The following is a 25816-nucleotide window of genomic DNA, read 5'->3' on the forward strand; positions in this document are numbered from 1 at the left end:
TATTTTAAGGACCATCTGCAGATACTTTGTGGTTCAAAGATGTAATTCTTTTCCATTTGGGAAGAGTTAAGGCAGTTAAGTTTCTGAAAACAACTGGCAGTTGCTTTGCAGTCAGTATTCTGTTAGAATGAGGAGTTATCCTACAATCATAGGCTGTAGGGGGTGCTTCTTAAGTTAAATTGATCAGATTGTTCTCTCAGTGATAGTTGTTCTGTCAGTTTTACAAAATCTGGAGCTCAGCACCTACAAAATGCAGACATGGTGGGGTTTGAAGACTGACACTGCCTACAGAGGTCACCAGAAAACTAGTCATTTTTCTTTGTTTAAGAGAGTATTGCCTGCTGAAATAGATAGCCTCAGCTCAGTGATAACGTGATAGGTGCTGAGAGGACATGCCGTAGAATATGTGTCTTATTCTGTGTTGACCCATGATTTAAAAATAAATAAAACTCAAAGATAGAAACTTGTTCTATACCCGTATGTGGAAGTCAGCAGAGGAATGCTCAGGAAAAACAGCAAAAGAGGGACTGAGAGCTTTTTCAGTCTCCCAAACTGATCTAAGGTTACACCACGACAAATTGTCCCTGTGTGCCTTCCCTCTGGCTTTCTGAAACACAGCCTCCTGTCAGCTTCCCGCTTGCACTGACTGTCTGCCGCTGGGCATCTGTTCAACTCACTAATTCAGCAAAACCAGAAGGAATTGGTTCAACTGAATAAATAAATCGTTCTGACTAATTCTGGAATTGTAACTTCGATAAGACTGATTTCTGTGCTATACTTGGTAAGATTAACAGGGAAATCAAGATACATAAGATTCAAAATAACAACTGTAAATCTCAAGGGATAACTAATTTCCTGTTAGCAAGGGAATTTATCTAAAAGTGCCAGTGTGTTCTTATGCACATTTGAAAAAAAAAAACCAAAACAACTCTTTTCCTGCAAAAATTTGAATGTAAAAAATATCTTAGTAAAGTACAGAGAATGTTCAGCATTCCTGAAAAATAAATATATTGATTTTTTTTCCCCCTTTTTATTACAAATTTCCATAGAATTTATCCTATAGTTTGCAATTAAATGAGGTAAATGATGAAGAAAGTTTTTAGTGTTTTGCGTGCCTAGTTATAAAGATGAATCAGATTTCTTTTTCTTCTGTGGTAAAAATTACGGATTGCAGAAATTTTAATGTTGCATAGAAAAACCTTGATTGTAGGCTGGTAAGTATGTTTTATTTACATGATATACCCTGAATGATAAAACATGTACATAGGCATGGAATCACAAAATCGTAGAATGGTTTGGGTTGTAAGGGACCTTAAAGATCATCCATTTCCAGCCCCCCTGCCATGGGCAGAGACACCTTCCACTAGACCAGGTCACTCAAAGCCCTGTCCAGCCTGGCCTTAAGCGTTTCCAGGGATGGGGCATCCACAGCTTCCCTGGGCAGCCTGTTCCAGTGCCTCACCACCCTCATGGTGATTAATTTCTTCCTTATATCTAATATAAACTTACCCTCTTTCAGTTTAGAGCCATTACGCCTTGTCCTATCACTGTATGCCCTTGTAAAAAGTCCCTCTCCAGCTTTCTTGTAGGTCCCCTTTATGTACTGGACATTTTGCAGATTTTTGCAAAACCTTTTTCTGTGGTCTGCCTGTATCTAACATGCCAGATGCACTCAGGGATTAACATGATACCAGGACAGAGTTTCTCCATGAGAGAAACAGCTCAGTCATTTACTGTCCTCTAGTCACAGAACATTTGCAGTTGTGTGGCTGCAACCTGAGCCTTCCGAGATGGTCCAGAGCAGGGTGGTTTTATTGAGAGCAATGAGAAAGTGCTTTACTTTCCCTGGTCATTTCAGCTCTGATCTCTCTCTTAACTAGTATTTGTTATAGCAACGTTATTCATATCTTCAATATGTATTGTTCTTTGCTCGTATTTATGGTTAGGCATGGAACAAGAATGTACATGGTTGAGATCCCTGCTTTGAAGTGTTTACATTCTAAACACCTAATGATATAGGCCCAGAATCCATGGTTGGTTTGGCAATGGCACATGTTTATTTTATTCAGGTATTTAGGCACACATTGCCTCAGCCTCCTGACCTCATTAAGCAATTGAGTTTATATTTCCATTATAGCAGAAATTGTAGGAAAGATTTAAAGGAGAATGACCTTAAAAATTACTTCAGAGAGACTGCTTAAGGTTTATAGGAAGCAGAGAATAAAGAAAAGTACGTATGGGACAGAGAGTGAACTATAGCTTTGTGTACTTCAGTAGGGTTTCCAAACTGACTGGGATAGATCACACACCAAATGTTCTTGAGAGTAAGGATAAAATGGATATGACCACTTTATACAAGAAAAACAATCCAAACTTCCCATCTATTTTAAGTTGGCACAGGGTATATATTTTTAGAAGAGGCCAGAGGAAAATTTTCAGCATCCTTGATTGGAAGACAGAATGAAAACTAGAGTTTTAGCTTCTAGGGCAAGGAATAAACAACAACAACAACAAAAAAAAACCAACCAACCAAACTCCGATTAATTTTAGAAATGTTGAAAAGTGAGAGATGATGTGATATGGATCCAACCTTCCCACCAGTGACTAGAATGAGACAAAGTTTTGTCTTTCTCTGTCATGGACACAAATTGTTCTAGATGCTTTCTCATAGCATAAAATGAGGATAGAAAACTTTCAGTATGTCGTTTCTGTGGGATGAATGTCAGTCAGCATTGGATAAAGTAAGTAATACATGGTTTAAAATGACAGAAAGGTATGAATTAGGAAATCAGTATCCTTCCCTATGTACTCGTTATTAATTTCCTTGGTTTCTCATTGCGTTGCCAAATATATTCTTTTATCTTCTGCTGCTAGAGAGCCATTGGATGCTATTCTGCAGCAATGTAGTTATGCCTTTGTGTGTATGTGTGAGTGTGTGACTTTCTGTCTTTTTATGGAAGACTATGGTGTAGCCTTACCTCTCTTTACTCATAAAAACACAGATGTGTTTTATTCTGTGTTTATTTCTTGTTTTTGTTGTTGTGGGTTTTTTGTTATTTTTTGGGGTTTTTTTTAATAAAACACAATTTTGTATATCTTAACTTTGAAATGTTGGAAAATAAGAAATGGTTAATATAAATAACTCTTTTGGATTTTTTGGAAAATTGTCAGTGAAAATCTTGAAGAAGAGACATGTTGAAGTATTAAAGGAGGATATTTCTTAATTGCTTGGTCTCTTAGACAAAAATGTAGCTTATTAACTTTTTTCTTCATTTTTAGCTTCTCATGTCAGTGTTTGACAACAGCATGAAAACATTTGGGGTTATTGAAAGTGACCCATTTGACTGGGAGAAGAGTGGAACTGATGGCTCTCTGACAACAACAACAACTTCAACCACACCTCAGTTACACACTCGTCTTACTCCAGCTGCAATTGGGTATGTGTGCATGTTGTGGTCCCTTAAAAAGCAGCTGCAGAGTACCAAAGGGAAATTATCTCCATAATTTATTTTTTTCTGCAGGATGTTGAATAAATAGAGGAATGGAGGTTTGGGAGTATTTGAAGTATTTCCCTTTTTAGGGTTCCTGTTTATATTGTCCTGACAGATCAGCACTGCAGTCCTAAATTTATGGCAATAAAAAATAGTAGCTCAGGAAATAGCACATAAATTTGCTAGTCCATCCTTTGCTAGATCATATTTTGTGAAACCAAATTATGTGTCCTGATTTTAACTGCCTGGAAATAAATCCGTTGTCTTCTGTAAGCTTTGAATAAACTACAAGCTGCAATTTCCTTACAACTTTGGAAAATGAATGGATCTTTATAGGAAACTTGGAAATAGATTTTGGTCATGTTTAAAATAACATTAAATGTGGTCTTTGAGACCTTCTGTAATTAAATTGGATGAAGTGCAATGTTTAATAATACCCACACTCATCTCAGGGAGCTGGAGAGGTGTTTATAGGTGAAGAGGAAGATTTTGTGCCTGTTCTAGGCCTTGAGTAGATCAACTTTTTATCTAAGATTCATGAAGGTTGTGATATAGGACTTTTGACAGTATAGTGTGGCTGAAAAATGCCAGAATTTCATGTAGAATGTATTAAATTCCCAGTAGTTCAAGGTAATTAAAAAAAAGTGTTAAAATAAATGTCAGTGGAGACGTTAACTGGTGTCAATATTACATGGGTGTACAGGGTGCACCACTGAACACACTGAAGTTGACAGTAATTCTGCAAATGATTCTGTCCCATTATCACTAAGCATCACACTGGAGTTATTGATAGTCTTGGCTGCAGTTAACAATTTTGGTGACTCTAAAGGAATCACTTTTAATTGACCTTTTGACCATTCACCTTGTAGGAATACCATTATTTCTGTTTCAGATACTGAGCTAAGCCTTAGCCTTATTTAGCCTCAAATTAACGGGACTACAGGACTTTAATTAAAATGTAATGACTTGTTAGCATTAGAGTTATGTTTTGATTATCAACAATTGGACCAAAATAGCACTTTGTTAAGAATAGTGATTAAAACTGCATTTATTTTGCTGAGTGATCTCTCTTCCTCTCACTGTATATTTTGCTATTCTACCAAATTTTTTGGAAAAGGAAACTATATTATGAAAGTTGCAATTAATGTTTTTGAATAGAAAAACATGTATAGAAGAGTTAGGAGTGAAACTGAGCCTGGACATGATGTCTAACAAATTTTCTCAGAAGTTGCTTCGAAAATATTTCAAAAAACCAGTTTCTAAGTGAGTTGTTTTTTATTTTTATTTTTTTCTTTTTATTTCTGCCTTTTGTTATGTGCCTAAATTAAAGAGACATAAATTGTGAAAGCCAAGAAGTGGGGTGTTTAATATTAAATACTTTACAAGACTTAGTTTTTTACAGAAGCGTGCTTTTTCTTGTCATATTTTTTCTTTCTTTTAAAAACAGAAAATAATTTAGAGTAGAAAAGAATTTCAAGAAACACATTAGAGTCCCCAAATTTTTACCTTTCTGATTTTTTTTAACTACTTTTGTAGAATTGCCAATGCAACTCCGATCCCAGGAGATTTGCTGCGAGAAAACACAGATGAAGTCTTTCCTGATGAACAGCTCAGTGATGGAGAGAATGGTATTCCAGTTGCTGTCTCACCAGAGAAACTACCTGGATCCCCTGGGCATCAGCGTCCTCAGGAAAAAGATGTTTGGGAAGAAATGGATGCAAACCGAAACAAAATAAAACTAGGGATCTGTAAGGTACTTAGAAATCTGCATTGTGAAGACCATCTTTGAACAGTTTCCTGTCCTTATAGTGCACATAAGATATAATTAATAATGCAATCTTACTGCATTAATTAACCAGAATAGTCTAAGAAAACAAGGTTTTTGGTAGACCTAACACATGAGTAGTAGATTGCTGATTATTTGAGATTCTATGTAATTTATTCTTACTTGTGTTCTTCAGATATGATTTTGATTCTTGCTTGCTGAATGAAACCAAAGCAATTTTCCTACATCTTGCATGTGTAGAAGTTAGATAGTGAATATACAAATAATAGTTTAATGTTGTTCTTCAGCTGACAGATTGGCAGTGTGATGGGCAATTCCATTTAATTCACTTGGTGGTTTTGTCTCCATAAGATATGATACCTTTGTACTGATCCAAAGAGGTTCATGGGCTGGTCTTCAGAAGACAATGCTCTTTAATTTTGAAAAGTGGTCTCATAGAAGTGGTTCCTGTCTCCCTTGCTCACAATCACAACATTTCATACTCAAACAAATGTAGCCTTGTTTCTTTGATATAAAAATGTTTTAGACATGTAGAGGGATCTACTACTGAAACGTTCTTTAGCTAGGAGAGCTATCTAGTTTTGAGGCTGTTACTTTTTTTACTAGAAAAGTGTATTGTGGGAAAGAATAAGGCATGGGGCCTCTTTTCAAATGTGCTTATTTTTTTGTTCAGGTTTTTGTTGTTTTTGTGGGGTTTTCCTTTGTGGTTTTTTTTGTTTGTTTGTTTGTTTGTTTGTTTTAATTTTTAACCAAACGGGGAAAAAGGAGAATTGCTCTGATTTAAACAAAGGCAATTTATATTAATTTTACCCATTGAAACTAAGGATGATCGTGATTTCCCAGCTCAAAATCCTGTTCAGTTAGTATGCAAGATGGAATGTGGTTGGACTAAAACGTAGTTCTACGTCACGGAAATATCTAGTAGATTTAGTGTATACCACTGTTAAATGCTCCAGACAATCATAAAGACAGCTTGGAAACTACTCTTTAATAAGAACACTTGACTATAAAGCAGACTGAAGATGCTACCAAGTGCCAGGTTTCAGACTATTATTAAAGAAAATTTCAGAGATGGGTGTGAAATATCACAGCAAATTTAAGTGTATTACAGGGTTTTTGAGACTCTTGTTCTCAGACCTTCCCAGAACTAGTATATTACTAGTATTCTGTCTGTTGCAGGTGTATGCTGAAGAGAATATCTAAACTGCCTTAACTATTGCATGAACTTAAGGACCATCTCAAATACAGATTGGCTTATCACTGGCTAAAACCTGGATGGCATTTACCATATAGTACCTTGTCTTACTCTGTTTTGCTGCTCCTAGTGAGTGACATTTTTATGTGACTTTTTGCACAGGCTGCCACAGAAGAAGAAAACAGCCATGGGCCAGTGAATGGAATGCTTAATGCACCGAGTCTTGGTTCTCCAATTCGTGTCCGCTCAGAGACCACCCAGGTAGACAGAGATGTTCCACTGGTGCGAAAGCTGCGTTCAATTCACAGCTTTGAACTGGAGAAGCGCCTGACGTTGGAGTCAAAGCCAGACACAGATAAATTTCTTGAGACCTGGTAAAGAAATTATTTATTTTTATGCTTAGATCTCTTCAGGATATGTAGCTAAGATACTATCATCTTTACTCTACTGTGTGAAAACCAGAAATGGAGTTGCTGAGTTATTCTTATGCAAACTACACCGAAGTATTTGCTATGTTAATAATGTTGCTCAAGTAATGCACTTCACCACTTGACAGCTTCTTTAAAAAAAAAATTAGTGCTACTATAGAGTTAAAGTCAGACTTCCACACTTGAGAATTTTTTATTTCAAGACCTAGTGGTGTAACCTTGATGTGTATTACTTTTTTCTTCAGTGGGACACTCTTTGACGGTCAGTACAACTCATCCTAAATAAGAACAATGACATCAGGTTCTCAATAAATGCAACATGAGATTAGATTAAATGACATGAGAAGGATAGTTTACAAGAAGTGGAGTTATGAAGTAACGTTAGAAATCTACCTGCAGGTTTAGTTATGCCCAAAGGTGTTGCATCAACATAAAAAAAAAAATCTTAATAGAAGGCAGAGGTCTTAAAGTGGAATTTGAAAGTAGAGAAGATGCACATGTATGAGAACAGATTCAGTCAATTTACCTATGTATAGAAAGAATAATAGGAAAAGGGTACAGTGAAATCTGACTGAAAGGCAGAAGCAGAGTGGGGACAGGAGAAGATGGCTGACATTATGGCAATGGCAGAATCCTTTAAAATGCATCATAGAGAGCTTAGGAATTCGAATTTGGTGAAGAAAGTTATGCAAAGCATAAATAAGGAATCAATCAAAACAATAACATTCTTCCTGAAAGCATTTACTAACTGCTGCTAGAGACATCTCTTTCCTCTGTTCTGCTTTGAGTCTCTCTGCATTGTAGCACAGATTAGGTACAGTGGACATATGGTGGTAGCCTCACCGCTGAATTGGTATCCACTCACTAATCTCCTTTCTGGTAATTACATTTACAATACAACACGATACAATACAATTACACTTAGGATACATGCAAATTTCTAAGACCGTATGCCCATTTTTACTTGACATCACAGTTATATGTCTCGAATTGTGGATCTCCAACTATTGTAGTTTGTCCTAAAATATTACAAGAAAATTTTATGTAAATCTAGTTTTTCCTCCACTGAAAAAACTCAAATGTAGCTTACGTTATTTAATTAGTTCTTAACTAATTCAGATGTTACCTTCTTTTCTCCAGTTTGGAGAAGGCGCAGAAAAACTTGAATGCTGCGACAGAGACTCCTGTTGCTGCTGTTCCTTCCCTTTCTCAGAAAACGCCCATTCCTGCTCCTGTGACTGCCCGCACAGACCATGTTTGGCACTATGATGAAGAATATCTTCCAGATGCTTCGAAACCTGTGTCACCTAGTTCTCCAGAACATGTTGATGGTGTTGTTAGCAATGGATTTGTAGCTGTCAACTTAAGCTCCTGCAGGCAGGAGGTTGATTCTAAGGAATGGGTGATAATAGATAAGGAACGGGACTTGCAGGACTTCAGGACAAATGAAGCTTTAAGGCACAAAACAACTGGAAGTCCATCAGATGAAGAGCCAGAGGTACTGCAAGTTCTAGAGGAGACTCCTCCAGAAGAGCAGCCCAGACAGGGTGGTTGGGTAGGACACAGTGTCCATGCCAAGAACCAAACTTCAGGCGTGGAGTTTGCTCTAGCTGTGGAGTGTCATCCTACTGCTTCCGAACAGCTTACAGATAAATTGGAACTTCTGTCCGGAGCTGCTGGACAGCTTCTTGCAGCCACACCTACAAGTCCTATGGAAGCTCAAGCAGAAGGAGCACTCACTCCGGTAAGAGAAATGGTCGCTGTTTTATTGAACCTCTCTTTATTCAGAATTATATGAGATGATAGCAAGGGAAAAGGCAGTGTCTAAAGTAAAATAATGTAGCAGAAATTCCTAGTTTCATCAGGGCTTGGACTTGATTCCTGAGGAGAGATCTTCCATGTTCTGTTATATGAGTGTTCACACGCTTCCATGGACATGACTATTAGTTCTGCAAGTATGATCCACAGAACTGGCCTCAGTTAAAAACAAGCAATCTTACATATACTTGTACCTATAAAGAAGCTCCTTATGCAGCGATTCCTGATCAGTGAGATACATGTGCAAATATGTTTTTGATATTTGCAGTACATAAACATAAAATTACAATGAGTATGTAAAGTACTGTGTTACAATGTTTCATTTGTTTCAGGAAAAGACTAACTGAAATTAAAGACAGGGAGTTATTTTCTCTCACTATCATTGGTGTAGTCTTTTCTTTTGGAATTCCCTTTTGTTTCTTCCTGTTTCTTCTGAAATTTCTAATCGTTGTTATACAAACAATTTGTTGGATTTTATAAATTGTTGCTACTTCTCTCTTCCAAGATAATGTTGCAACTACTGCTTTGCTCCTGGAATTTTCTTTTCACTAAGACAGATGACTTTGCTTCCATTGCATTCTCTTCTTTTTGTGTTTCTCTGTCTTTTCTAAAGAATTCTCCTTTGTATAGATTTTGAACATTTACCTTTTTTTCTCCTCTGTCATTGACTGTAAACAAAGACTTCTTTGGCTTTACTTCAGGAGGAAGTGAGACTAATGGTTAAATGATTGGGAATCAGCTCCTGGGTTTATTTCTCCCCTTTTCTCAGTAGATATTGCATCATCTGTGATATAAAGGACAATTCTTTCAAGCTCCTTTCAGCCAAGAAACCTGGCTATACTTCTACCTCACTTATCACCACTTCTTATGAAAGTTACAGGCAGCTCATTAGAAAAAGAAACTTTTTCCCAACCACTCATTTATTATAAGGTGTGAAATACCAGTTATGGTGAAAATGAACTACTCAATGTAATTAACTATAGCTGAACAGTAAAATTTCAAATACAGAAGATTTTATCTTTCATACAAGGTTATATTTAGATGTCATAATTTGTGAATTATGTAGTTTACACGAGATTCATTTTGCATGATCCAAAATAGAGATCTGTGTTAAATGGAAGATTTTTTGAGATTTAAGTTGAAATATTAGTTGCATGATAAGAGTTTTGATGGGTTAGAAACTTCTAAAGGTGAAAGAATAATTTCAATTGCTCGGTTGTTTTCAGTTGTTCGATTTTGTGTTTTAATATTAGTTTTAGTAAAAGATACAGGAAAGAGCAGCATTTAGTCCTGTACAAAATACTAATTATCAATTGTTTTTCTTTCAAAAGCCATTAAAAAACAGCTTGTAATTTTGTATGCAAATGCACTATTCCACTTTATACAATCTTGAGTTTTAGGGAAGCAGCTATTTTACTTAAAACTGAAAGCAGAGGTGATACAAGTATCATGTTGTACAGTGCAAGTCATGGACGATATCTTTATCTGGAAAGGAAGAAGCTTCTGAGCAGGGGAGCAGAAATAATTATAAACAAGGTGAATTAATTATAATATGTCTTGGAAGAAATGCTGGTTGAAGTAGATATGAGTGAGATTATGTTTTAGTTTGGTGTTGCAAGCAGGTAAGGGATATTTGTTATGACCTACCTCAAAAATGGGGGAAATTAATATAGTTTATATTTTCCTGAAAGGGCAAGTAGTGCTGTGAGGGCAAGATGAATGGCAGGAAGAAGCTTGCTGTTTTGGAGGTCAGTTATGTGGAATTGAAAATATAAACTGAACTGGGAGTAAAAAAAATAGAAATTATTTGGCTGATTTAGAAACTGGGAACACCGTGTCTATGCAGTGTGTCTGTTCTGACCGTGATGGCAATTTCTGGTAGTCTTCCATCGACTTCATTAGCCCTTGAAAGCCAAACAAAGCCCAGGAGGATATTTAGGGGTGAGTTGTTCTTTCTGTCCTTCGTTGATAATAAAATAATATACTTAAATATTCCTTTAGGTGGGTACCAGAACTTAGCTGTTGTGAGTGTCTTAGTTGCTTCACAGGGAGTGTGTGTGTGTGTGTGTGTGTACATATATATATATATATATATATATATATATGCCTCTTCATATAGTAGTTCTCTGTTCCAGAGTCCTGTTGACCTCAGGGAGCTGTTTGGTAGAGTCCTTTTCCTTCTTCCTCAAAGCATTTACGCACCTGAAACTGTTCTTTGAATGCAATCCTTATTTGTGGATCAAATGTGTTTGTTCTTTATTAATGTTACTAGGTAGCTTCTTCCTGACAATACAAATAAAGGGCAAAGGGTCAGATTTTACTTTTCTGCTGATTTAATTATATTGCACGTGTTACTTAGAGCAGGCTTGGATCCAAGAATGTAAGTTTAGGACCATAAATCAAATGACTAAAGTGTTATTAAGAGGGGCTAAGAATAGATATTGAAAATTTAGTAGTATAATAGCTTAATATAATTTCTGAACAGTTACTCATTTCAAACAGCTTGAAACAATAGGACATGTTGGCATTCATGGTCATCATGCTTATGAATGTACCTTCCATATGGAATTCTAGTGACCTCTTTCACTATCACATAGGCAAAAGTATGATGAATTATGTTGCTTGATCTTATTCTGATAGATTTGTTAAATATGTGAGCAATTACTTCAGTGGTGAATGAATAAAATAGTTTTTCATTTTGTTTTATTTTTTTTAACTTGATGATTCTTTTTATTCTTTATTTCTTTCAGGGCTTTACTGCTCACTATTTAAGCATTAATTAGTAGCAAGGATGTTTCTGTGTGACGAACTAAAGGTTCATATACTCATCCATAATTTTCTTTGCTCCTAAAGGAGAGAAATCACTGGTCTGCAGCCCCTCCATTTGTAGACAGATGTTCTTTCTGAAATTGTGTGTGTATGTGGATTTCCTGTAATTGATGATGATATAATTTCTTACCTGTTTCACACAACATCAGCATTCTAATAAGAATGTAAACTTGTAGCAGTTCAGGAAGGAAACCTGAACTCAAAAAATAAGAGAAAAATATGTAAGTTGTTTGCTTTGGGATGAGCAAGTTTCAGGCATAAAAAATTACAGCAAATTACGCTATTATGAAAAAAACCCTACCAGTAAGAGAACGACTTTTCATGTTATCAAGTCATGGTTTTCCAGTTGCAATACGGATTCTGTGTACTACCAGCAAATACCAGTTTGATCTGACTCAGTGATGGGCACATGGTCACATTTCTGTTGAACTGTTTGGAACATGCCAGGGTATGTATACTGACCTGATGCTCTCAGAATGGCTTTATGTTGACTTTGGCTGCAGGAGGACAGATCGTACCTGACTCGCTGTAATATCTGCTGGTACGAAGTTAATCTGTCAAAAGAATTTGAACTGATCCAAATTAATGGTGAATTTACTGGGGCAACACTTTGCATCATGCATCTCTGTTTTTCTTTTTCTTGACCTTGTACAAAGAGCCTAAAGCTGGACTTGCTGTGTTGTCGAACCGTGGCTTCATTAATTTACTATGTTTGTATTGAATTGCAGCAAACTCCATACAGTGCATGTACAAACTTTGCAATATATATTTGTCAAGCAGATATTTCAGCAAAGAAGTAATAATGGAGTTGAAGTAATGCAGTATGTAACAGCTAATTCCATTTTCATTGCCAGTTTAAATTAAACAACAGTTTGCTCTGGTCACACTTGCTTGACAACCTAATACCATATATATATATATATATATATATATATATACACATACATATAGCCTGGTTATAGAAGAGGTTTGACTGTGTGAATCTACTCATTTTAATTATTTAGAGGTATTGCTGAAATTAGCATTTTGTACATTGAGGTACTATTATATTTTAGCAAAAACCTGCTCTTAAATACCCATTTATTTCCAATTTCTAAGTTGTTTAATTTTCTTGTACTTTCCGTCCTCTGTTGCTGCTTTTATGAGACAGTGGAAATACTTGATTTTCCAGTTGAGAGACAACTATGCATTGTGGGAGCTGAAGCTTTAGGACTGACACAATTCAGAATACCTTTTCCTTGGAAACTGAAATGCTTGATAGGTGCTCTCTGTTTCCAAGGAATACAGATTAGAATTGCAAATACCATGTTAGGAAACAAAAAATCACCTTCATCAAGTTTGCAAAAGGTTTCCATATCTTTGCTTTCATGGTTTTGTCTAAATATACTTGGAACAAAGATTTGCAAACTGTATATAGCAATCTCATTTACAGGTATTTAGATATGTCACCATCAGATATCTATTCAATGCCTTAAAAGGTCTTGTAAAGAATCAGTTGATTTCAGAGTTGTACGTCAAAGTTATAGGTTTATTAGAATCATCAATAATCAATTTGAAAATGTACTTTCTCTAAAATTATTGGTTTGGAACACTTCGACTTTACAGTTCCTTTTCTTTTTTTTTTCTTTCTGTTCTTTTCTAAATGTCTGAGGGATGTAGTTCAAGATGAAGCAATTGTTCATAGATTCTCCAGGCCAGCATATCCTTACAGTTCAATCCCATGTTTAGGAAATTTCATCAAAATTTTTTAGTACTAATCTCACTGATTAATCTGTCAGTTATATTTCTTAACAGCCGTAGTTGTACAGTCACATTTGTAAAGACTGCAGTGGTTGTATATGCTAAAAATACAGACATCTCAGAAAGCGACATTGTTGCACAGATGTGTTAAGCATTTGCAAGGACCAGTCATCACCTACTTTGTGTACACAATGTCATTCAAACAGACTGTGTTAGTTTCTTAAAATTACCCTAGATTGTTACTGGTTGAATGAATGAAGGTAGGAGCCAGCTAGAGACTGGATGCTTACTTTTTATTTTGATACTGGCTGTTTAAAAATCGATGGAAAAATGTGAAGATTAGGTTTAAGATACCTCTTAAATTACCAGCTTTTAGCCCATGAGGGAGTTGTCAATGTAGTCTTCCAAGAAAATGCATATTGGCAAGACATAAACAAGAATTATTAAAATACTGATTTTTAAACCTTATTTTCTTCCTTGCCATGTTGTTCTCACAGCTCAACTCATCTCATATGCTGCATTTCTCCACTCCAAGAATTTCAAGCCCCATCCTCCGCACCATGAGCCCTATAGCCTATCTATCCATCCACTCGGACCCTCTGAGAGAGGCTGGTTTACCAAGGAGTCAGTCAGCTGAGAGCCACTCCTCTTCCTCACGCTCAACTGGTCACAGGCAGCTTCCTGTCATTCCCTGTGGCAACAAGTTCCCCCCTGTCATTCGCATCTCAAAAGCACAACTTCAGCAGGTGAATAAGCCTTGTCTTCACAGCAGGGACTGCACTGTAGCAGTCATCTGCAAAGTTTAACGTTTTCAGTTGCTCTGCATAGTCTGGTAGTGAGCATGTGCTAGTCATACTGCTATACACAACATCCTAAAAAATACTTTGGAAGATCAAGTTAGGGAATAAGAATGGATCTTGTTCAGGATTAGTCAGGAACACTCTGTGAGGAAGATACATTGTCCCACTTAAAAGAGCAAAATTGAGAGAAGAATATTTAAAGAGCTGTTACTCAGGTTTATGATCTGGAGCACCAAGCCTCTCTGGATGTTCTGGAAGATAGATTCACTTCCTCAGATGGATTATCTCTTGCAAAAATGTAGGATTATAAAATCTAGAAAATATATTTTGACTTCTTTCAAAACTAAGGTTAAATATTTTTTATGTGCTCCTATAATCAGTACCACACATTAAAATGAACTACCTTTAAATTATTTTAACATGAGAAAAAGGGATCTAGAGGTAGTCAAATTGCTACATTGGGAATGAACAAATAATGAATTGTTCCACTGCTTGCAGCATACAGAGCAAAGATGAGAATCATCAGCAGTCATAGCTAATGGAAAAATATCACTAGAGAAAGGGGACTTTTAATAGTTTTATATTCTCCCTTTCTTTTCAATATGAAAAAGGTGAAGACTCAGAATCATAATTGAAGTTAACCATAATTTGTGTATTAGTCATAAAAATACTGAGATTTGCTTAGCAATGTGAGCTTGTGTTGACTGGTAAAGCAGTATGACATAGCATTAATGCACAAGACCATCACACATCATCATCATTTCACCATTAATATTTCATTTGGATTATATTTTGTGTTGCCTTTATTTCCAATGTATTTTTCAGTGTAAATATTTCTATGTGAAAGATTTTTTTTTTCTTTTTAGTAAAGCATGCACGGGAGTATTGGTATTAAAAGTAATCCGTAAACATAAGCTTCATTCAAACTTCCATAGTATCAGTGGTAAGTGATAACAAAGCAAACAAAGTAGTTAGTCTACTTACATCAGCACTTTGTCTGTTAACTCAGAACGCAGTGCTTTTTTTTCCTGCAATTTCTGGCTGCTTTTTATCCAAATATATTAAAAAAAAAATAATTCTGCCCTCGGTCTATGGAAATGGATGAACAGTAGCTCCCAGCTGGTCGCTATTGTGAACTTAATGAGATACCAACATATCACATTAATATTCATTAAAAGTTAAGTTTCAGTATTTTTCAGGATTAGTTTGTATCCCAGAATGCAAAATGACCTAATGTTTTTTGTCTCTATATCAGAATGTATTTCAGGTATAATTAGCAAACTGCTTACAATACTCCAAGTAGGTTGGCACAGGGTCTTCTCTGGCTTCCTTAGTACCCAACAAATGAACACAGCTGCAATATTTGTAGGGGCTATGAAGTGATATACTTTCTTGTCATGTGAAAAAGAATTGGTATTGTGCCAGGTGCTGCTCCTGAGTGGAGTAAGGATTATATGTAGCCTTCTCGGCCTCTCCTTTCTTTTGCCTGGTAAGTCCATGACTGCTGTGATCCTTTTCAAGCTGTAATTTTGAAAGTCCTGACTCTGAGAATTTAACTTCCAGTTTTTCATTTGCTATGGAAACCACGAGCACGTGATTCTTTAGTTCATTCCAACAGTGAAGACCTTGTGTACTTTATGGCTCACTGAAGAACTGAACTACTTTTGCAAGTCCTTCTCTTTCCTACGGTGCAGTGATGCTAGGTACTTAGCAAGCTAGAAGTTCCAGCAGCATGAGAGATGAATGTGCATGTTAATAACCTAAAGCTTTTATCCAGTTAAATATTAAGAAAAAAAATTTTAATGTCATTCTATATTATTCTGTAGAAATATTTGGTATGAAATATATTTTTGTGTCTTTCCTGCTGTTTGTGGTTTGGTTCAGCATTCATTAACTAGTGAATTGCAGAGGTCAAGGATCTGTGCTGTTGAATTTATTTTCACATACTAAAAAATAAAAAATGATACATTTGTTCCAGAAATCAAGCAAAGAGATTTTCTTTCCTGATTGTTGATGAGTGGGAGTTCAGGAACTGTAACCCACCTTCCTCTAGTTTGACATCAGATAGAAGATGTCATGAAATTTCTGTATATTCTTTGCTTACTAGTGCAGAGAGGGTATAGGATGTAGGTCTACCTTTATTTGTTTGATAAAGAGAACTTCTCTCTTGCCTTACATATATTATGGAAGAGAATGGCAGTATTTTGCTTCAACTATCCTTAGTTATTCAACATGCAGCATGAAGAAAGAGTCTGGCAGCATTAGAGCTGACAAAAATCAGAATGAGTTGTTTGACTGTACTTGAATCTAAAGAGTGAGGCCAGAGTGCTATTTGCATACTTTCCCTCTATGGCATGGTCAAATTGTACAGCAAATCCCCTTGAAACATAACCTTTTTCTTTCTTTCTGTGAATTTTTCAGCCAGATAAGTTCCCTGAACTCTGCCTGTTAGAGGACTGCATAGAGTGTTGGGTGAGATCAGTGGAAAAGGTGATGTGAGTGCAGCAGCTACTGGGCAGGGCTGTGTGTGAAGACATTGCTTAGGTAGACAATGTGCTAAATGTGTAACTGTGTCTTGAGAAACAATCAAAATCAGTGACCTCAGATTATGATTTCTATGGTTTCTCAGCTCTAGTTCTTCAGTAGGATAGTGAACACCTCTTCTTCCATGGCAGCCATCCAGAATAAACTGGCTGCTGTACAATAACATTCAGCCCTGTACAAAGGTGGATTCCAGTTTTGTGTGTCATTCTGGCATATTTTCATTTTTTGATGTGAGACATGTACAAGGGGAATAATTTAATGATTTTCTGGTTATTCATTGTGGAAGGATAATCTGCAACTCTCATGTTAAGCAATCATAATTAGTTGGCACAAATATTTTATCTTCATTTTCTTAATCTACCTTACTGCAACATTTTAAAAATTATTTTATAGTTATACAGTTAAGATTCTTAGTTACAAAATGCTCTGAAATCTTCCTACACAAGATGCTATGGAAATGCAAAACATCACAAGCATATTAATATCCAAGATGAGAAATACTATACTGATCTGAGTTGAAAAATTTACCTTAATTTTTAAGCATCTCACTGGAATTCAGAGATCTATGGAAGAATAAGGTAAGACTTCTTGACATGTTCAAGGGGCATTTAGAGAAATAATGCATATCCCTTATAATTGTCATTTTATTTTGGTTGGTTTCAGTTTATGAGCCAGGAGTGCACAGAAATGTTGTAAATTTTGCCATTTTTTAGGGACTAATTTTGGCAGGTTTCACTAGTCTGCAATAGCAAGAGATGAACATTTGCCTTGGTTTTCACACTTAACAATGCCTTTTATAATGACAGATATACAAGCAAAACCCCAAAGATGCTCATATGTTTTTGCACTGTTCTTTTGAAATTCTTTTTAATTTGTCAGTGGCATTAACTTGAAATTGTCATGTGCATTAGGTTTGCCTTAGAACTCAGCTAGTTAGAACTCTGGTTTAGCATTGTACCTATGTGTAAGGGTCGGTCTGAAGATGGAGCGTGACACTATCCATTAAAAATATCAGGAATGGATACATTTGTCCCTAATCCTCTTCAGAATTTGTTCAAGACATTGTGCATTATCAAATAGATGTGTCCTGGAAGCAAAGAAGGGAAAAGCTTTTCTCTGTCCAGCGAGTCTGGTTTCTTTTTTACTGCTGCCACAGTTAAAGTTGGCTGTAGCAAAAAGGGTTCTGATTTCAGGGTTTACAGAATTGTTATGCCCCCCTCTTCCCTATCCTGATGGAAACTATATTGAGTCAGCATGAGGCTTAAGTTAGGTTTTTCCCAAGAGGTTTCTAATACTGTTTGCAACATAGAATTTAATAAAAGTCGACATTTCAAGGAGTGAGTCCAGCTCACAGCTACTGGAACTCTTTCCTACACAATAGATTTCATTTTTGTCAGTAGGGAAAACGTGCAGAAGTTACACCACACCGTGTCATTCATGACAGGGTAACTGTTAATAAGTGTTAATTTTTCAATAAGTTTTAACCTGAAAATTAAATTGCTGTGATGTTACAGCTTTCACTCATCATCAGTGAAAGTGTTTGATAATGCTTATGACCAAAGGCAAACTCAGATTCAGGATTCTTATTGTTTTCAGGTGTTAAGGTTAGGTTCTTGAAAGGCAATTGACATATGATCACTGCTACAGTGTTATTATTTTATTTGTTAGTAAGTTTCTCTGGAATATGTTGATTTTTCATACAAAACCACATTGGATGGGGAGTATCAGGAGGTATTACTTTAGAAGAAAAAAAGAAGATGTCTGAAAGACACACATAAGCTCATGGGTTACTCCCAGTCTTCTAAGCAACTGGGTCTTGTATTGATAATGATGTTTCTTGAACAGCCTTCAACTACACACTCCCTAATGCAAACAAGTAAAAAGTTTCATTTGTTGCTTTTATCCAAGTGGCAGAGCTAATTGCTTAATACACAGAAATCTAAATGCTGCCTCCAAGGCTTAGTCTTCTGTCTGAAGGAGATAAATTCTTCAGGTGTGCTTTTTTCACATCTGCCTTTAGTTTAAAGAAGAATTAAAAATTACAGCGTGTTAGGTTAGCTGTGCTTTCCATGGAAATTTTCAGAGTTCTAAATTACGGAATTAACAGTTGAGGACAAGCATTTGGTATGAACTTCTTAATTTTTTTTCAGATAGTGTGTTGCCTGTAAAGAACACATCCATTTGTAGTGAGAGAACCCTGCTGGCCATTCTCCTGCAGGTTTCTCTCTCAGAAGCAGCAGAAAAGTCCTAGTGAAGGTCAGGACAATAAATTAGCATTGGTAATAGCGTCCACATACAGTGATAGTGTAGGAAAAAACCTTATAAAGAGTTAATTGTTTTTAATGTTTTCTGGAATCCACAGTACTTTTAAGATTCCAAAAATCCATAACCATGTGGTTCATCTATTCCATCTGTCCTTGAAGTGGTGATTTATTTTTTTTAATGCTAATCTTATCCCAGACATACCTGATGTAGGACATTTTTCTAGCATCATAATTTATTAGCAAAGAATAAGTAAAGATGTTTCAGGAAAGCTAAATGATCTGTGGGATTTCCCATGGAGAGCTGATCAACTCTTCTGTCAACAATTGTTTCCATGATGACAGTTCATACAATAATCTTGAAATAAATAGGTGGTTACGATTCAGAGCATAATGTCCAAGGACTAGTGATTATTTCTCATGTAATTAAGCTATAATAGATCTAATTAAATATTATCATAGAATAGTTTGGGTTGGAAGGGACCTTCAAAGGCCATCTAGTTCAACCCCCTGCAATGAGCAGGGACATCTTCAACTAGATCAGGTTTCTCAGAGCCCTGTCCAGCCTGGCCTGGAATGTTTCCAGGGATGAGGCATCTACCACCTCTCTGGGCAGCCTGTTGTAATGTTTCACCACTCTCATTGTAAAAAAATTTCTTCCTCGTATCTAGCCTGAACTTCTTCACCTTTAGTTTAAAACCATTACCCCTTGTTCTGTCACAACAGGTCGTGCTGAAAACTCTGAAAGTCTGTCCCCATCTTTTTTATAGGCCACTTTTAAGTGGCCTATTTTTTTTCTAAAGTAAGAAAAATATATGCTGATATTTCTCACAGCTGGCTGCTGAAACAAAGGTTTGCTCAGAGATGCTTACATCATTATAATAATACCTGCCAAGATATTTTAACTACATTTTATATACCAAAAGTGATTGCACCATAAATTTAAAAAAAAAAAAAAGTCACTTTGTAATTATTGTGTCCTCTGTTAGAGGAGGAACCTTCTAATTTGTAGTGTTTTGTTTTGCTTCTTAACTGAGTACTGAAGTATACCTGAGCATCAGAGTATACTTGAACACAACCTTTCATGGAGAACTAATTGACATCCTATTGAGAACTGTTAGATATTTTATAAAATGTAGACTTAGAAATGCTGAATATATTGTACTAGTTGAAGTGTGATATGAACCCACAATCCTCATGGAATCAGTAGTTTCCAGCTTTCCAGAGGAAAAAATCTCCAGGTGGCCAAGGTTCTGACAATAGTTCTTAATTTCTAGATCTTTTGAGACTTGAGAAAATAGCCACGGTGAGGTAGGAATTCAGTTTCTGTAAAGAAAGAAATAGTAGCATGAGATGGGAGGATGAAACAGGCTTCAGTTGCCATCTTTATACATCTCTGAACTGTGCATTAAGGCAAATTCATACTTTTTTTGTTAGAAAAAGACCATCAATCTCAAGGAAAATATTATGGTACTGGCATGTTTTTCATAGCAGTATATGACAGGAGTATTATGTGAGTGTTATGAAGCGATAGTCTGTGAGTGCTGCTGCTTCCTACTTCTCCAACAATATAATTTCAATAATATTCTTCAGTTGGTTTATGTGCTGTATAGAAGTTGTTTCAAATTAAATGAGTACTTATTTTAGTCACGTTACCAAGCTAATTAGCCACTTATTACAATGACAGTTATTCTCTAAAATCAATTAAACCTACTGCTTTTAGAGCAATCAATAGTTGCTCTATTGGATGTTTGAGGATATGTGTTTATGTTAGAACAAAAAAAAAATCTTCCCTTGCCTGGAAAGTGACATATGAATAGCTGAATAGGGAAGATATTTAAAGAATACTGAAATTAAGCCATGATTAATAAGCCTTAAAGAAAGACTGTGCACTGAGATGTGTATGTTCTTCATTCACAGAGATAGCTATTACATTAGAGAATGTGGAAATACAGTTTTCCTGCACATTCACAGCTCTGCATCTGTATTCCCTCCTCTTCCCATTTATTGCAACCTCCATATAAATCAATGCAAAAATTAGCATTATAGAATAGCAGAAAGAATATATCTGAAGAGCTGTGGAGAGCAACGTGCTCCTCTTTTCAGACAGATATAAGTAAACCTTCATATGTTACTTCTCTTTAGTTTAGGGTTAGGGCCTGTCGTGTGAATTTTTAACAATAGGATGTAGTATCCTGGATACCACCAGTTCCTACAAATGCCTGCAATGCATGAAGCACCATATATATGGGACTGCTGAAAGGGACTCAGTATGGAAACCTACAATCATCTCTGGTCTTATGTTCCAGAACACCATGAATTACAGCCATGTATTTCTTCTGCTTATGCCCATGTTAGTCGATTTGTAGAAATAGCCAGTATAGTTTAGTAAATCTATAATTAATTATATTTAATTTCCTGCCTGCTGTGGATTTAATCTGGAAAGGTAATGTAAGGGATAGAAAGCATTACACTCTAAAAAGTCACTAAGAATGAAAGTAGTAGGTAGAGAGGGTTTTGAAAAGTAGGAGGGCTGTTGTGAACAGGAAGCTAGGTGAGTTGTCTACAGAGATGTTGGGCATAGTAGTGGTTTATTCACGTGAGAATGATGCTACCAGTAAATTACAGGACAGTGTGAAGACGTGTGCTTTATGCTTTCATACAAACTGCAGCTCAGATTTCTTTGCAGAGGCATATAGTTGTGCAAGGAAATAGAAATTAAGTGACATATGTAAAGAAAAGCTCACAAAGTAAGAGGAAGCTGGTGAGCTGGAAAGATTCAGGGAGGTTGTTTGGTATTGCAGAAGTTGCAGACTTGTACTAACATTGCTCATATTCATGGTAGGCGGTCGAGCTAAGAAGCAGGGAAAAGAGAAAAGATACATGAGGTTTGTTCTCATAGATACACAAGCTTCATTTAGGAAAGAAGTTCTGAAGAGTAAACTGTTTAGGTCAAGTGACTTCAGAATGACAAGTAATATGGTAATGGATTATTAATGTGAGAAGTTACAAATAATGACAGGATTAGCTGAACAACAGATCTGTACACTGTGTTTCTAAGAAGCCTGAAGTTCTAACAGCACTTTACACACTTGCAAAAGTAAGTCAGTATGAGTAGAGGGAAGAAGCTACTGCTGAGAGGTCAAATATTTACCTGCTGGTATTGTGCAATACCAGTCCACATTCACACCTTTAGGTCTTTCAGACTTCGCAGTTTTGCACCAAAACTCAATATTTCACTCATCTGCAATTTGCTGTATATGTTCCCAGAAGATTTCATCCAAGCATATCACTTGCTATTGCAGACTGTCAAAGGGAGGAGAGTTTGTCAGATGTCATAAAGGATGTCCAGTCCAAGAAATGTTGTTGTTGTTGTTGTTGTTTTGTTCTTTTTCCTTCTTAACATCCCATTCACCATCTTGTAAAGTTTCTTGAAGAAAATACAGTCTAATTTCTCATCTCGGTCAACTGCTAATTTGAAAAATCAGAAAGGAATTAAGAAATAATTTAGGGAAGGCCAAACGATTCAAGACAATGGTGGTAATAATTTCATTCAAGTATTTGGAGTGAAAGCAGAATCTCAAATTAATTGTTCCACATATTGTCTCAGCCATTTTCAGTAATCTGTTGTATCACATAACTTCTGTATGGGAATTGACATAATCAAGTAGATAGTGTTATAAATCGATTATCATAGTGAGCTGAGAGGCAGCATTTAAAATTCTATTCCCCATATATTTCTTAGATTAATTACTCAGATCACATTGTAATCTTTGTTCCTCAGGTTCAGTGTTTTACAAAATTGACGTGATTAGCCATAGAAGTCTCATAGGATAAGGTTTTAATTTGTGGCAGAAGAAAAGAAAATATGAGATTATTTATGACTACGACAGGCTTTCTTAATTTTACATATTAGGCCATGTATTATTCGTTTTACAACTAGATATGCATTGAACAACCTTGAGATTTCTGTCTCCCTGAATTAGACTAAATGATAACTGGTGTGTTTTGCATGTCTCATGATCAGCCCTCCTCAGACTCCTTGATTACAGTCTTGCAAGGTTTCCCAAGTAAGAGAGTAAGGAGACTGTTTATGGGATAATTAAGGCTACAGGATTATATTTTATGTATTTATTTATTTATTTAAATTGGCTTAAGGGATTCAAAACTTTCTCTAGTCTTTTTACTTAGAATCCTGCATAGTGTGAATCATGAAGTTATCTGTAGAGCCCAGCCTTGTAGAGAAGCTGATGCTTTACCCGAAGAAATCTTACATGGAGCCTTATGAGGATTGTCTACAAGCTTCTTCCATTTCTTCAGGAACTGACTATTACATCCAAGTTCTTCCACATGAAAGCACTATTATTGCTGCCCGTGGAAGTGGGGCTGGAACTAGATGATCCTTAAGGTCCCTTCCAACCCAAACCATTCTATGATTCTATGATTTAGCACGGTTTGGTTCCATACAAGTTTTGTTTACTCATATACATTGCCAGACTTTTTAAAATTGGCCTTGCTCTTTTGTTTCCCTCTTAAAACTGCACTTGAAGTTGTAGCAACCCTTGAATGAATGCCACTTCTGCATGATTGCTAATTTAAATTTCTTGCATATATAGGTGAAATGTCAAGCTCAGTGGGGATATAATTTCATTCTTGTGCTTTAAGAAGAGTAATAAGAGGTTTCTTTACCATCTGAGAAAATAAACTTTTGTTTGTGTTAGTGAACACAGATCAAGAAAGTGATGTATGTGTTCAAAAACCCATTTCTGAAACTGTGAACTGCTCAGTAGTACCGAGTCTTTGATGATACACAGTTATCCAGTATCCTTTTCTTTCTTCCACTTGTTCAATGATTTTCTTTCAAAAATTGCTCCTGCCTGTTCTATTGTAGGTTGTTCAACAAGCTTACTCTTCTGTTTCTTAGGTGTGAGAGTTAAATCTGGGTTGGGCAACATAGGCCTGAAAGACGAGGAAATACTCTCTCCAGATGTGGCAGATGTGTCTGTTGAAAAATGTAAATAAATTTCAGATCAGAGCTGGTTTCACCTAACAAAGAATTGACATATGAGAGAGAAGTCACAAGGAAAAGAGAGTTTCCATGTAAACATATTTGAGCAAAGGAGAGCTTAAATGCAATTGCAACCCTTCTTGAAATGTACCAAGAAGATAAATATCCTCCTACAAGCAAATAACTAAGGTTGAAAATTAGGAGGACACGAGAACTGTTCTGTTCTAAGGGAAGGCATCCTTCTTCAGATTTGTGGAAGACAATTCTGGTTTTTTGATTCCTGGGTTATTTGAACTGGCAACCAGACTAACGCATCAACTGAAAAGCTTAGAAAAGGAAATATTTTACCCGATTTCTTTAGTTTGGAGTTGTTGTGTGCAGCCTTGGAGAACAAGGCATTGAAACAGGCTGGAGGCAGAGCGGAGTGAACAGCAAATGCCCAAGTGATGTCTCAAAAATCTGAACCTGCTATTCCAAGGACAATATTGCATTAAAATTTCCTGAACCCACTTTCATCCATCATGTAGTTGAGAATTTCTAAGAGATATGATGGGTTTTTTTTGGTGACAGGTTAAAATATGTCCCTCTGTCATATGAAAGCAAATCCTTCAGTGTATGATACCTGGAGATGTGTTACCTCAGAGCAATTCCTAGGGATGTATGGAAACCTATGGAATAGCTGCCCTATTTCCTAGACCTTTTTTATTTTTTCTTTTTCTTTTTTTTTTTTCCTCCCATGGTGTCCCTTCTCCATTCTGTACAGAGTTTTTGCTAAACTATTATTGTTTGATACTCAATATTTAGGCACCAATTGACATAATAATGGCAAGGTGCTCTTTAAAAAAATTCTCCTTCCTCTGTTCTTTCTGTAGCTGAACTGATGTGCTTGGTTTCTCTCACAAGAAAGCTTTTATGTAACAAAGACTTCTCTAACTCAAAAGAGAAGTAGTGATTCTTTCACAGGAAAGAACCCAGACTGAAAGTAAGAGGAGATGAGGAGGACTGTTTTGCCAAAATGAAGTAACTTGTTTGTTTCCCAATGCACCATTTTAATTCAGAAAACATGAAGGGACTGTGCTGGCCCAAACTTGAAAACAAATTATCAGGGAGACAAAAAGTAGTCTCTTGCTGCAGGTTGCAGTGTTTTGTGTTTGTTGGTTCATTGGTTGGGTTTTTTTTTACCTATTCCAATAAATCTCAACTTGGGGAAGGTGCTACAAACAGCTTAGCTCTACTTGGAAAAACAAGAGTTAAATTATCTTACACTTTTGCTCTCCCCTGTGGTGAAAATATACCACTTTCTGTAGCTAAATAGCTAATCCTACTCATCAAACTAAGAACATATTTTTTCTCCAGATTTCTCAAGAATATGCTTCCACATTTATAGGCTGAGGTCCAAAATCTGCATTAGGTAAATTAGAGAGGTTCAGAATACATTTTATAGTATGGAAAAATTTCTTTACCATAAACAGTTGTCCTCTCTTTAATTCAGCTTTATGCCTGTGATTTGTGTTTCATGTGGATTGTTCATGATATCAGTTGAATGTTTGTATCAGTTGAGTAATATCAGTTGAATGTTTGTGTTTCATGGAGGTAAATGTGCACTCATAATGATGGAAATTTTGTTATACAGGACTATGAAGAAAATGCAAAAAAAAAAAAATCAGCAAGAATTTCAATGAAGCTGTTATAGTCTTATGCGAAATCTGAGTTTATCTCCTTCACTGATGGTTCCTACTTCTTCTTTTGAAGAGTTGTTCTGTATTTGTGATGTTTGATTACACAGTATAAATTGTTACGGGTCCAGATGAGCTTGGTTTCTACCACACAGCAGCACTGATGTGCTAGCTCTTGCACAAGCCCATTAAGCTCAGCAATGTGTCTGATTTCTGCAATCAGGTTGAGTAAAAACTGTC

The 25816-nt window shown here is 36.1% G+C and overlaps 1 protein-coding gene across 1 annotated transcript in view; it reads left to right on the plus strand.

Moving 5' to 3' along the window:
• TTBK2 (tau tubulin kinase 2) overlaps positions 1 to 25816 on the plus strand; it is a gene marked incomplete at its 3' end in the record, with an annotated part of 68553 nt that overhangs the window by 38633 nt on the left and 4104 nt on the right. Inside the window, exons 9-12 of the mRNA XM_080344533.1 lie at positions 3280 to 3437; positions 5028 to 5244; positions 6635 to 6846; positions 8041 to 8644. Coding sequence (XP_080200659.1) covers positions 3280 to 3437; positions 5028 to 5244; positions 6635 to 6846; positions 8041 to 8644 — 1191 coding nt within the window. The remainder of the gene's footprint in view (positions 1 to 3279; positions 3438 to 5027; positions 5245 to 6634; positions 6847 to 8040; positions 8645 to 25816) is intronic.

This window comes from Nesoenas mayeri (assembly GCF_963082525.1).
Source record: "Nesoenas mayeri genome assembly, chromosome: 5".
NCBI lineage: Eukaryota > Metazoa > Chordata > Aves > Columbiformes > Columbidae > Nesoenas > Nesoenas mayeri.